Raw genomic sequence first — 13,788 nt, forward strand, 5'->3', positions numbered from 1 at the left:
AGCTTGGCGGCTCAAACATTCCCACTTCATCGCGAATATAGGTATAAATATTCGCATATAATAAACCGCCTTTCTACTACTTTCTGTTAAAAAAATAAAAAAAAGAAATGTGTAGCAGTAGCGATTACAAGTTTTCGTCCCGCTTTTGTGTAAAAAGTTCAGCTGAAGCTCAAAAACTTGTCATTTTAAGGGACAAAACAGGATTATTGGTTAAATTAATAAAAAGGACGAGCAACGAGGGTATTGTTTTAATTAGTAGAATACATAAACTTGAGCCCAATACCCAAATACAACACAAAAAATTCATCTAGTCATAAAATACACGGAATCAAAAGATAATCTCGTCTGTGGCATTGGGAAAAAAGGCCGGCGTGGAAGGTACACTTTGCAGCGCTGTAACTTCTAAGGAAACAAAATGATGCAACATGTTTTTCACGAATAAACACGAGAGTACGGTGGAGAGCCACCACTATAAATTTCAAGAAAATCGAAGATGAGTTGTTTTTATTTAATTCCCCCAGAAATGTCTTAACTTCGTAATTTAGAACAAGTTTGGAGAGACATCCGAATTTCTATCTTTGAGATAAAACAATGATTTATATATCATTCGAAAGAAAGTTTTAATAAAAAGATATGAGATAATATTTAATAATTTAGCTATTCAATTTTTGTAGATACGCGGGCTCAGAAATCTAGTAACAAAATGTCAAAGGAGCCCTGTTTGCGCATTTGTGACGCGAAATATATGCCCTCCACAATGCTGTACATATGTCACTCAATAGTTTTGAGATTTCTGATATCTGTAGTTTGCGTAGTAGGTGTCACCAAACATGACATGAACGAAGTCTTCAAAGATCGAATATGCTCTTTTGGCGCACTCAATTTTTGTTTTCTCTTTAAATATTACGTTCCTTGCAAACTCTTTTTTTGATTACGTTCCCTACACATGTTGAGAACAATGAAAAGTAAGATATAAAAATATATTAAAAAAAAGTCCGGACTCGCGTGCATGATTTTCTCTGAAAAGTTTCGTACGGCCACATTGTTACGCGGTGTATAGATGAGAAATTTAGCCAGTACAGTACGACAGCTATCTTCTATATAGGCTCCCTGCCCGCTCATTCACACCGGAAGCGGATCCGCGTTCGCAAAGCGCTTGCGAACGCGGTTGTATAAAGATCCAGTACAATTGCACGTGCACTAGATGACATCAAGTGCGCGTGCAATTGTGAGGGAGCCAGAGTTGTGCGTCTGTTTTCCACGTGCCGCCGCGCCGCTATTCGCCGAGATCCTATCACGTGAGGAGCCGGATCAAGTGTCGTGCAGGAAAGTAGACGGCGCGCGCCCCCCGGCGTACGTTCCTCTGCTTTTGAGCGCGCCCCCACCTCGAACGCGCGGCGCCGCTATTCGCAGAGTTCAGTCACGTGAGGAGCAACTCCGCATGCCGTGCAGCAAAGCCGGCGCTCCGGGGGTGAACACGCATTTCTGGCTCCCGTAGGGACTATAACCTTGCCCCTCGTTCGGATACCTTTCGTGACGTCAGTACCTTGTGAACAGCAAGTTCGATGGTGTTTGTAATGGAATGGCGGAAGCTTGAAATCATAGCGCTCTCAAAGCAACACTGCATACACCATCAAAATTGAAGTTCTTACATTTCTCTTATTTTCGTCGATGAGGCATCCTTTGCTGACGTCCTAGCACGGTGTGCGTCCTAGTCAGCATTCGGCTAATTCTGGTGGGCCGACCACAGCGACGCTTTCGATCGCTCACGTCGCCAATAGGCTCCCTACCCGCTCATTCACACTGGAAGCGGATCCGCGTTCGCAAAGCGGTTGCGAACGCGGTTGTATAAAGATCCAATACAACTGCACGCGCACTTGATGTCATCGAGTGCGCGTGCAATTGCACTGAATCTTTATACAATCGCGTTCGCAACCGCTTTGCGAACGCGGATCCGCTTCCAGTCTGAATGAGCGGTACGGGAGCCAGAGTTGCGCGTTCATCCCCGTAGCGCCGTCTTTCCTGCATGGCATGTTGATCATGTTCCTCACGTGACTGAATTCACGGGCGCTGGGTTCGGCAACGAATGCACAGGGCCCGCGCTTGCTCCGGACGTTCTAACAGTTGAGCCATTTTCGCCGCCACAGCGATTGGACAGGGACCCCATCCCATGTCCGCCAAGGCATTGGGTTATAAGTTGTGACCACGCGCGGTGCTCGTGTCATATCTGCAGACTCGAAAATCCAGCATGTTTACCTTCCCGCAAAGTATTTAAGAGAGCCAACAACTGCAATAAAAACATCTCTGCGAAAGAAAAAAATTGAAGACAGGAAAAGCTTTGCGTTGTGAGATTGTGCATGATGCAATCATGTGAAACGTCATGCACGTATCACAGCACAAACTGTTTTTTTAAATATTTTAATTTTCTCTCTAGCTTCCTTCATAGCTTGCAGCCATTGCCTCTCCTAAGTTCTTTGCGGGAAAGTAAACGAGCCGGATGCCCTAGTGCACATGTATCGCGTTCAACTCAGTGGACTCTTTGGCCCTGGGCTGACCCCTGCGACTCAACGCCGTGAATTCCGAAGCCTATCGCCAGCAAGCTTTGCGAAGGAAAAACCAAGAGAAATAGACAGATTCTATCCTTATAGGATTAAACCGTGCGTGTATAAAATGCTTGAGCAAAGTCTGTAGCATCCAAACCCATGTGTCATGGCATTACATAAGTACTCGGAGTGCATCGCGAGGCAAAAGCATGGAACTTTTAAAAATTAAAGAAATACAGACTTTCACCAACCAGGTCCTAAACAGTTAGGAGCCCAACGACACGACCGTGGATTAAGAAGAAGCTGCTGCTCTTCACGTGCAAATAGTCGCCCCCGATGAAAAAACCGAACCGTTCTTGAAATGTCGGGCTCCTAACTGTTTAGGCCAAGGTTTGTGAAGGTTAGGGGTGCATCAGGACCGTGGGTTTAACTCAATATTGATGATGATAGAAACGTTGTTCTATTAACGTGAAAAGGAATAGACTCCCGGTTCTCTCGACTAATGTCATCCGAGTCAATGGACCTATTTGAAGTAACAGGCGCCGTCTGCAGAGCTCTCTACTAAATACAAACCAATAGTATAGGTCCATGAGAACAGATTGACACCATGCCGTTGTACTGGTTTTCATTGCTGTTTATGCTCCATACTCACAATACTAAAAAGATAATCGCAGAAAAAGATGAAATTTACACAAATACAGGTGCTGAATGTGTTGGTAGTGCGGAACGGTGCCATCGGAAAATGCAACAGCGAGAAGTAAGGCCAGGGGAGAGGCTGCACAATTGTAGAGGATTTTACTAAGGAAAGGAGTGACGGGTTAAGAGGTTAAAGGAAGCTCCTTTACCCCCTTTCCACTTGAGCAAAGCGAACACTAGAGACGCGGTCGCCTCGTTTCTGCAGTGTTCGCTCTGCTAAAATGGAAAGAGGTGGGAAAAGCTTCCACCTTCTTCCCAGCGTTCGCTCTGCTAAAGTGTTGGGAGAAGCGTCCCTCAGGCTTTGTTTTTTAGGTGTTATTGCCTAAGTCGGAGTAGGACACGCCTCGCGTAGTTGACGCGCAGCTTGGATACGAGCCAGTTCATTGACATTTGCCGTTAGGCAAGACGACTTGCGCGGCGGGAGGTAAAAGAATTCGTGCTCAGTTGAAAACTAAAGTGGTTCTCTTTACCAATCTATTCTTCACTCGAGCGTACTGCGTATTTATCTTCCTTTAGACAAAGCGGGGAAACCTCGTGTGGACATTCGAATCGGTTATCGGACCTCGCGTGGTTGCTTGATAACAGCGGTTTTGGAGGTGTTTGGCAATAAACCTCGACTTGATGCATGCAGGGGCGCAGATATGCCCGATAAGAGTGGTAATTCCGGAGTAATTGGTCGTAAACCTGGGCCGTGTATAGCGTAGCGCACGAAAGCTGCTGGAGAAGAGCTACCGCACTCAGCTCGCACCATGAGCTCAGTCCTCGCTGCCGCTCTGGCGGTTCTCGGGCTTCTGGGCGGAGGCGACGCGCGTGTTTTGACGAGGTGCGGGCTTGCCAGAGTTCTCGTGTGGTACGGAACACCCAGGGACCTGGTGCCGGACTGTAAGCGGTGCATCCTCTTTTCCTTCTGCTGTATTCGCCACGCAACATAAGTGCGTTGAGTTTTCTCTCCTCTGTTGCACGTTCCGGCCGCCAGGTCATGCCAGTGTCCTCGGTACAATTGGATAAGTAGAACACGGAGAGAGCCAATCACGACGAACGAACAGTAAAAGAATCGCAGCGAATAATAAAGCTCGTAATACGATTAGACTAAAAAAAAAAAAAAAAAAAAAGCGATCTGCGAAAGGACAGCGAGCATAATATTTCACTTGCTCATTCCTGCGCCTTTTTCAAATCTGGTACTAGTTTGAGCTTCGTCATTCGCTGGAATTTTTGTATTGTTTGTTATCCTTGATTAGCTCTCTCCGTGTTCTCCTGGAAAGTAAACTCAGAGGCTTGTTTTAGTGTGTAGCCCCTCGCTTTTCTCTTTCACGTCTATTCCGCTAGGTGACGCTTCGAATGCTTCTCTGGAACCACGTTTAGTGAATTCTTCTTGGGCATTGTCGTATTGTCCTTCTCTTTCCCAGTCGTGTGCCTCGCTGAAGCAGAAAGCAGTCTCGACACCGCAAAAGTGGCCACCACGGATGGAAGTGCGCGAAATGGTTACGGCATATTTCAGGTGAACACCGGCTAAGTTTTGTTGCAGTTTGCGTGAACTTGATACGCCTTCGGGACAGGAGTTTTTCGCTAAACTCGTATGGTTTAGTTTCTTCTACGGGCGAACAAACAAACATGCGATGCGCTGACCCAAACATGCGATGCTTGACGTAACACCTCTGTGGTGGTGATGATGATGCAAACTAAATACTTGCTTCTGGTTTGAAATTGATCTTTTGGGGGAATAAACTGTTTCAGAAAAATGAGTTCGTATTCTCAATGCAAATTCTCAACGCGCTATATAAACGTGTATAAAACACGTTTATATAGCGCGTAACTGTGTCTATAAACAATACAAGAAAAAAGTCGTATTTTTCGCCCGCAATGTTCGAAGAAATTAAAGCGATAGCTGTAGCGCGGTCGCGCAATGCGGGTGGAATGGTGTCGTCACGTACCGCGACGTGATTAATTGTGATAGCCGTCGTGGTTGACGTCGTGGATGCCACTGGCAACCGCCACCAGTACTCGGGGATCCGTGAAGCATGTTTCTTAAATCATCCAACATTACGCGCAGCAACCGGGTACTGCCAAAGTGGGATTTCGCGTAACGCGAGTAACGTTTGAAAACAAGTTTTTCAAGCAGACGGCACGAAAGACTCTCCTTTCTTCGCGTCGTTACTGGCGGGATGCTGGGTCTCCCTCTTTTTTCTCTCCGCGCTGCGCGGCCGACGGGAAAACCCGACTTCCCTGGCCTTGCGTCAAAAGAGAAGAGAAGGATAGCGGCGACGACATCCCACGAGTTTGAAATCTTTTCAAATTGTCACTTGAAAAGCTATCGCTTAAAAAAAAAGAAAATGATGATGGTGGTGGCATATTGTAGCAATTTAGAAGGATTGCGGGAATCCATGAATAGGGACGCTATTTCCCCATAGGAGGCGGAGCCCTTCTTTTTCAGGGAATTTTCGGACTCAATTTCAATTAAAAGGAAAATGGAAATTTTAACGGAATTGCAGGAAATTTTAAGGATTAACGGCGGAATTCGGGAAACAAATTAGAGACAATTTTATATTAAAGAGAAAATAAAAGTACTGTGGTCCAAACATTTCAAGAAAAGAAAGTGAGAAAGTCACGGTGCGTGAAGGAGAGGTGTCTGAACGGGTGGTTCCCGTTTCGGGGCCATTCCAAATACAACCTTACCGTTTCGACCCGGCTCGAAAAGACCTTCTCGTTTCATCCTTTCCCATTTCGCCCTTTCCCGAAACAACCTTCCCGCTTCGGCCACCGTTCGGATCGTTTGTATTGTTCGTTAACGGTTGATTAGGTACAAGTGTCCAGTGTCTGTTCTCCTTGCTCACATCACTTCTCCCTCTCCCGAAACAACCTGTGTCAGGGAGGGCTCACCCGAACATATACAACTTCATCGACCTGCAAACGGGATGAGGCCTTGACAAGGATATCGCTGCACCAGCTTGTAAATGGTGGTGCCGTGCGGGCCAGGTGACCGCCGCGAACTCTCACAATTGGAGTGTCGTCTTTCTGATGGCGCGATTTTCCTTCTCAACTTCCTCAACCAAGGCGATAGCATTTTGCGGTTTATGATTTTTGCCTGTGTACAGGACGGATCTGTGTTTGAACTTGTAAGAAAATGAAGTCGCGATCATATGCCCATCAGCCTGTCTGATTTAACACTTTTAAAAATATCCCTTTCGCTATAAGGAAGTTTTAGAATAACGTACGCAAGCGCTTTGGGTAGCTTAAAGATAGCGTCGCGATATAAAACTTAGGCAACGATAATTTTTGCTGACTCAAAGTGCTTGCCTGCGTTGCTCTAAGACTTTATTAGGGAATTTTAGTAGACCACGTTTCCCCTTTCGCTAAACCCTCCGCAACGAAGAAGCCGCTACTGCGCCTGCGCGCCGATGGCTTGGACTGTAGATTTCTGGGTATCGTAGCGGGTTGCGGAGGAGCGTCGCGTGACGTCGAAAACGGTCTACGAAAGCGATTGTTGGTTTTAGCTGTTTGTCTAAACAAAATCAGAAGACTGCCATCAATAAGTAAAATTCGAGAAAAAAAAATGCCAACATCGTGTTCGTGGTAACGTTGTCGCGCAGTGTACGTAGTCCATTTCGTAGTTAGACATTTTGGGGACCATCTTGAAAGAAACATTTTAAGTGGTTCAAGTAGACATATATTTCGTTGAAGCTAGCTTGTCTGCAAGTATTGCATATTTTAAGAATACGTTTACAAGCAAAAATATTTCACAACATAACTGAATTGCTCGCCTGCACCTTTGCATTACTTGTATTAACATGATTTCGGGACATATTCTTAAGCAGAAAAACTGCGCAAACCAGGATTAGAACGATGAACACTTTTCGTGAAGACGTTGCGATGTGCGGTGCTTTATACCAACGGGTTCAAACGGGACGAATTCCAACGTAAAATATGTCTTGGCTACGGGTTCAAATATGAAGGGCGCTTCGGGAAAAGGTTGAAATGGGACAGGTTCAAACGGGAAGGTCGTTTCGGGAATGGGTTGAAACGGGACGGGTTCAAACGGGAAGGTCATTCCGGGAATGGGTCAAAACGGGACGGGTTCAAACGGGAATGGGTTGTTTCGGGCTACACCCGTCTGAACGACTCCTAGGAGTAGCGGAACGGTCGCGTCTAAAGGGTATACCGTTTAATTATTAGAAACATAAACTGACCAGTAACATTTTCTTCAATTTAAGCAAGCGATTTTACGCGGCTTTTGTGGGGAAAATCGGCGCCAGGGGTCCTGCTTGACTACACAAATCAGCTGCTGCAAAAATAAAGGTGCAAAATGTAGAAAAATATGCGGGGATATTTCAAAAATTTGCAGGGAAAAGGTATACCTCAAATAGGGAATTTTTCTACCCAAGAAAGGGAATTCTTGAACGTGGTATATGAAACATCACTGGCCACTCCTGTGGTTCATATTTTGTAAAGGACTTAATTTTTGCAAGAACCTAACTTTCGCAAATTTCGCGAATCGCTTACAATTCGCGAAAAATAGATTCCGCGAACAATTTCGGTAAAATGTAAACACATTGGAATCTATATTGAGATCCCACCGCGTCGCGAAAATTAGAACCCGCGAATTATTACAAAACTTCAGCTTTGACCTAAATTTCCAAACATTGATCCTGATTATGTCGTTTACAGTATGTTGCAATGGCAACGGAAGGTACAGGTCCATTCCGGCTCACAATCATAGTCATTTACCGACAACCTAGGAAACACATGGCTTGGCTTGTCGTGGTCACGCTTGCGGCTTTCCGATTCGTTCTTCGATGTTCTTATCGTCAAATGCCGTAATCTCAATGACCAGCGTGACGTCTATATATAGGCTAATGCGATTGTCTGCTATCGGTGTGCTTCAGATAAACGACACAGAGTGGTGCTCCTCTTCCGGCATTAACCGCTGCAACGTGAGATGCGAGGGTAAGTGGGCAGACGCCCGCTCTGAGTGAGAGGTTAAATTTACCGGGCGTTTCAGCGAAGTCTTTCAGAAATTCCTGCCAAAAAAGTGGCCGAGAAAGAGAAAGAGAGAGAGAGAAAACTATTTCCGGGAAGATATCTGCCAGCCACGGTGAACGTCAGGAATTGGAAAAAAAACAAACGTATTTTTAGTTAAATGATTAACTAGGATTTACTAATTAACCCTAAAAATAGTAAAATTAGCGTAGGGTTACAATTAGATAAAGGAATATCCATTAGTGTATCTTTAGGGAATCCGTTAGCGTGAACCTTGGGAAACGGTGCACACACGTTCCCCTTTCGGAAACGCTAACGCCGACCCCTTCACTTTTCTGTTCTGGTTTTCTCTTTTGCTTCCCCTATTCTTTTCTGCCTCTTTTTGGCTTCTTTACGGGGTCAGTGTTACCGTTTCCCAAAAGGGGACGTGTGTGGCGTTTTCCAAGGGTCATGTTAACGGATTCCCTAAGGATCCACCAATGAATCTTCCTTTATTTTTTTTCCCGCCTGCTTGGTCCAGCGCTAGTACTTGGGTCACACTCCATTTTCTAACACAAAGCAAGGCATACGCGCTCAGCACACCTGCAAGTTCATACTCGCCTCAGCATCCTCGCGCGTGTTGGCTTCCGCCCCGTGACGTCACTTCCCTTTCGCATTTGTCCTTCACTACTCTCCTCCTCTCTACGCTGCGCACTTCCCTTTCCACTGCTTTGTCCACAGAAGGACGCCGTCAGATTTTTCCTGTCGTATGGGTATTAATGCTAACGCATTAAAACTTCCTGACCGTCATCGAAAGCCCATAAGTCAGTGAATTGTGGAAACAGCCCATGTGTGACGCGTGTGGATGCGCTTAGGTTTCCATTCGTGCGAATCTGGTGAAGCAAAAACGAGTTTCTAATTGTAGCCATATGTTTATTTTAACTAACTGAACAAGTTATTTAGTAAATTTTAGTGGTTAGCTGATGAGCATGTTTTTCGTAATCCCTGACGTCCGCCGTGGCTGGCTGTATGTTCCCGAAAAAAAGTTTATTTTCTTCTCACTGACCACGCCAGATTTATCGAATGTTTGTGAAAATCTTCGCTCAAACACCCGGAATATATTGTTGGATTTGATCTTTCTAACGACACACTTTATCGGCACTTTTCAGAGCTCCTTGCGGACGACATCAGGCAGTCTCTCGCTTGCGCCAACCTCATCTACAGCAACGCTCTCCGTTACAGCGAGTCGGGTTTTGAGCCATGGTTTGTTGCCCACCTGCCCCTAAAAGTGGTTACGCCTGCGTACTATCTAAAATACGTACTATATAAAATGATTTTCAGGAGAGTAGATGGATCGGACTTTTTAGAGTGCACGCGTTTCGTACGTCAACAGGCGGAAATCGAGGGGAAAAAGTTAAGGCGGCGTAAATGCGCCAGTTGGAGACCAGCTCCATGCACCATAGTGCGTCCGTTCAGCAAACATGATAATTTGCTATGCTTCGGTGCGTGTACCAGAAAATTCGACCAGGCGCGCAAACATTTGGTCCTTCAATCTCTGCTTTATGTTTTCAGGTTGGGGTGGAAGGAAAGTTGCAGGGGCCAAGATCTGACGAAGTTCATGGATGACCAGACGACAGGCAAAGCGTGTCTCTATTAACTTTCTAATATCAGACAGTAAACCAACACGAATATGTACACAGTCCCTATATATAGTTGGAAAAACGTTGTCAAACGCATTTTGAATCATGCGCGCAAAAGTAACGAAATAAAGGAGTGTGTCTTGTCTCCCAGTCCTTTTTTGGTCACAAATAAAGAAATGGACGAAGGCCATGTCTGCCCCGCCCCCCTCCAGCGCTTTTGATCCCATGATTGGTCAAATGGATGCCTTCTTTAAGCGCATGCAGTCTTAAAATATTTGTGACTCCTTTCCCTACTCGGGGAGGCAGTCATGATCTGGCGAACGACGAGAGATATGTTTATATATAAAAATAAAGTCTACAATCTGCCTGCGTATTTGCGATATATGAAAGGAGTAAGTGATGTGGCACGGCGACTCAATCGCTGCGGTGTACCGGGGGATATAATCGAATGATTGATAATGTGCAACCTGCAATAGAGCACTGGTCACGTGTGAATCGTTATGTGCGATGTCCCAGCGCAGGGTGCCTGTTTTTAGCGTAGAAATGTGTTCTGGCATTTATAATCTACTAAGCGGGGCGAAAAACATATTTTCGTAAGATGGAAGAAAAAAAAAATGAAGTCTACGCTGGGAAACTGTGCATAACGTAAACGTGAAATGTCATGCGCATTGTCACAGCGCCAATTATTAATTTTTTTTTCTGGTCTAAACATATTTCCAACCTCGTCATATTAGCCGAACTCCCTCCATACACTGCAGCACTTGACTCTCTCAAATGCTTTGAGGGAAGAAAGGGTGCACGAAATATTTTAATTTCATTTGGGGAATTTCAACCTTACCTCGGCATACATTATTTTTATAGTGCGTTGTGTCTGTGCGCGTTATATAGAGCGCTGTTTCCGTGGACAAATATTGTAACTCGGCGTGGAGTTGGGCTACTTAATTTAGCGTAATTTAAAGGGATGCTGAAACACTTCTTTCAAGAAATGAGATAGAGGATGATTTTAGAATAGTTTTATTCCGTGAATCTGAATATTGCCACTCGCAGGGCCGAACAAACAACGCTCGGTCACGGTATTCTAGAAGATTCGCGTTGATTGTTACTCGGGACGTAACTTTTATCATTTCTTCCTAGTTTCTGGTTCTCGAAAGTGCCTGCTCATTCTCACCCCAACGCTCGATGCTCGAACCTTCTGGGCCAAATTTTCGCTTTGCCGACGTAATAAGGACCTGCCCGTGACCTCGTCGAGTCAGTCTCGCTTTCGCTTGTTGTTACGCCGCCAAATCGCCACCCGCACTCGCGAAAATTCGGCCCAGAAGGTTCGAGCATCGGGCGTTCGGGGTGACAATGAACAGGTACTTTCGAGATCCAGAAACTGGGAAGAAATGATAGAAGTTACGTCCCGAGTAACAATCAACGCCAATCTTCTAGAATACCGTGACCGAGCATTGTTTGTTCGCAAATCGCCGCCCGCTTTTCTGCTCTCTCGACGCTCGTTCTTTATTTTGTTTGGCATAAGTTCGCCGACTAAACCTTTATTTTCAGTTTACATTTGTCGAGCTCTTTTCCATCCGTGACAATATCACGTTCGCTTACCCCGAAGATGCAACTAAACGCTTGAAAACACGAAAAACCTCCGACCAGTTTGGTTACGTCATAAGAGGATCTTTCGGCCGCCAAGCGCGTGTCGTTCGAGAAACGCGCGTGCGATCGCAAGCTTGGCAGGTATATTCCACCGCACTGGCACCAGTCGTGACGTCTTTTTCTGCCCTTTTAAAAAAATAACAAGAGTGCGTGTGCACAGCTTCGATAGACGCTGAAGCTGCGCGAGAGCGCCACTTCAGCGTCTATCGCAACTCCTTTTGTGACGTCCTCCGGGAAGGAGGGCCTTCAGTGGTATTTCGAAAATGACTTTCTGCAGCCTCCGTGCACCAAATAAAAAAATAAAAAGACATATATGTATCTATATAATTTCGATATTCGAAATCCTGGAGGTCAATTGAAGACGATTTAAGTGTGTTTCCTGAAATTCCAAACTGCTTCAGCTTCCCTTAATTGAAAAAAAAAAAAAGAAAAGCGCGAAAGGACACACATACACGGCACTGTGTCTTTGTTCTTTCAATTTGCCTCCTGATTTGTCGCGCTTTTTCTTTTTTTCCCTTAGGCGACAAAACACCGTCTCTGAAATGTCACCATGGGCCTCTTCCCACATATGCCAATGTGGGAGGGCGCCCACTGGTAGGAAATGAACGGAGATTCTCACGATGGTCGCTGTCCGTTTGCAGTTATGGGAAGCAACTTTTGCAAGAGGTGCCACTTTCTCTCATACACCATGCAAAAGATCGATGTTCGCCACAGACGTGATGACAGAATTAATTAATTTATTTATTTATTCATTCCCTCAGGGCCCGAAGGCATTATAGAGGGGAGTGGTCACACACATCTAATTGCACACAAAGACAAACAGTAATTAGGCAGGTAAGCATAAAAATCCAAAAACAGAACATTGTTAAAACAAAACACTGACAACCAAAATCCATAAAAATATTCGCAAAGTGCAGCTTTGAATCCGGCACTCTTGGCTATGCTGGCAACAGGTGCGGACACGCCTCAATCATGCTCGAGCCATGTTTTCTTCACACATTTATGTGCTTAGAACATGTCTGCAAAATTTTTTTTTTTTTGTGTAACCAATTTAACAAGATCACAAAAAAAAAAAAAAAAAGAAATACACGACTCGGACATTGTTGGGAATTCTACTTTGCATGATGTATTAGCAGTGTGACATGGGGTTTAGGGCTCTCTTTAGAGCCGCTGAACATGGCAACTCACGGTATATTTCCCCTTACCAAGTGAATCGTACAAGCCAAATTGCTGCAAGATCGGCGGATGCTGAATTCAGGGAGTCACTGTATTAGACGCTGCCACCGATGTAGATACGGCTCATTCCGTCATAAATGGTTAGGGTTTCGTTGGCGATACGCCGTGCCACCAGCTCAGCAGTGACTCTTCGACGTCTAGGTTGACGATCTCCGTCTCGATCCGAAGTTTGTTTTCCTCGCTGTGATCGGTATTGTTAGTATACTAGATAAATCTAAGAAGAGATACGCCAAATATCCCCTTCTGAAAACTATAGAATATTACTCACGGATCACGATGAACGACGGATACGAGAGAGCAAGCGCAATATTGTCGCGACTGTACAGCGAGGTTGTCTTTCGTAATCTTGCACCGAGGTATGTCCCGAAAATCGCCGCGCGCGCCTACTTTGCGGCAGATTACTTGGAGAGACAATGCTGCGATCTACGGACGGATATCGGAGAACGAAAAGGTCGAAAAAATGTTTAGGCCTAAACGCTGGGGGCGTGCGAATAGTGGCTCCAATTACGTATGTGCGAATAGTGGCTCAATCCGAATTCTGTTTCGTCATTCGTCACATTCGCAGTGTAAGGGAAAGCCACGACTACCGATTTTCTTAACAGTGATGAGTTTAGGGATGATGAAACTGCGCTATTCGATTCGAACTATTATTCGCATACCTCTAGTTCCAATTGAATAGTGCCTTCCCACTTTAACACTGTTAAGAGAACCGGTTGTCGTGGCTTTTGCTTGTAATGTGGAGGCTATGAATAATGCAGCACTTTTCCGAGCATTAGGAAGAAGGTCCAGAATACCTGTACTTTACTTGGAGTACATCCTCTAAGTATGTGTTAATACTGTTTTTTTTGGTACTTTCCGAGGAAAGTACAATTCCCGACTTCGAAGTACAGTCCCCAAGGTTGGTCTTGTTAAATTTGTATCACAAAATTATGCCTTGTCAACTATCAAGTCATTTGACTTCATCTAATATTCGCCGCCATTTCCGAAAATAACGGATGCACCCTCGATTACCACTCGAGCAATCCACACCAGTTAAAAAACAAACGCTGCATAGAGCCATGGAAGGACATCCTGAA

The 13,788-nt window shown here is 45.1% G+C and overlaps 1 protein-coding gene across 1 annotated transcript; it reads left to right on the forward strand.

Moving 5' to 3' along the window:
- The first annotated feature begins 3,967 nt into the window (after nt 1-3,967).
- LOC8023210 (lysozyme-like) lies at nt 3,968-9,896 on the forward strand. The gene is made up of 5 exons (XM_029977250.4): nt 3,968-4,121; nt 4,646-4,737; nt 8,120-8,180; nt 9,362-9,455; nt 9,765-9,896. Exons 1-5 carry the CDS (start codon nt 3,989-3,991, stop codon nt 9,847-9,849), a joined length of 465 nt encoding a protein of 154 aa, XP_029833110.3. The 5' UTR covers nt 3,968-3,988; the 3' UTR covers nt 9,850-9,896.
- Nucleotides 9,897-13,788: the final 3,892 nt, after the last annotated feature.

The sequence above is a fragment of the Ixodes scapularis genome, unplaced genomic scaffold (assembly GCF_016920785.2).
Source record: "Ixodes scapularis isolate PalLabHiFi unplaced genomic scaffold, ASM1692078v2 PGA_scaffold2__306_contigs__length_199485367, whole genome shotgun sequence".
In the NCBI taxonomy this organism is placed as follows: Eukaryota; Metazoa; Arthropoda; class Arachnida; order Ixodida; family Ixodidae; genus Ixodes; species Ixodes scapularis.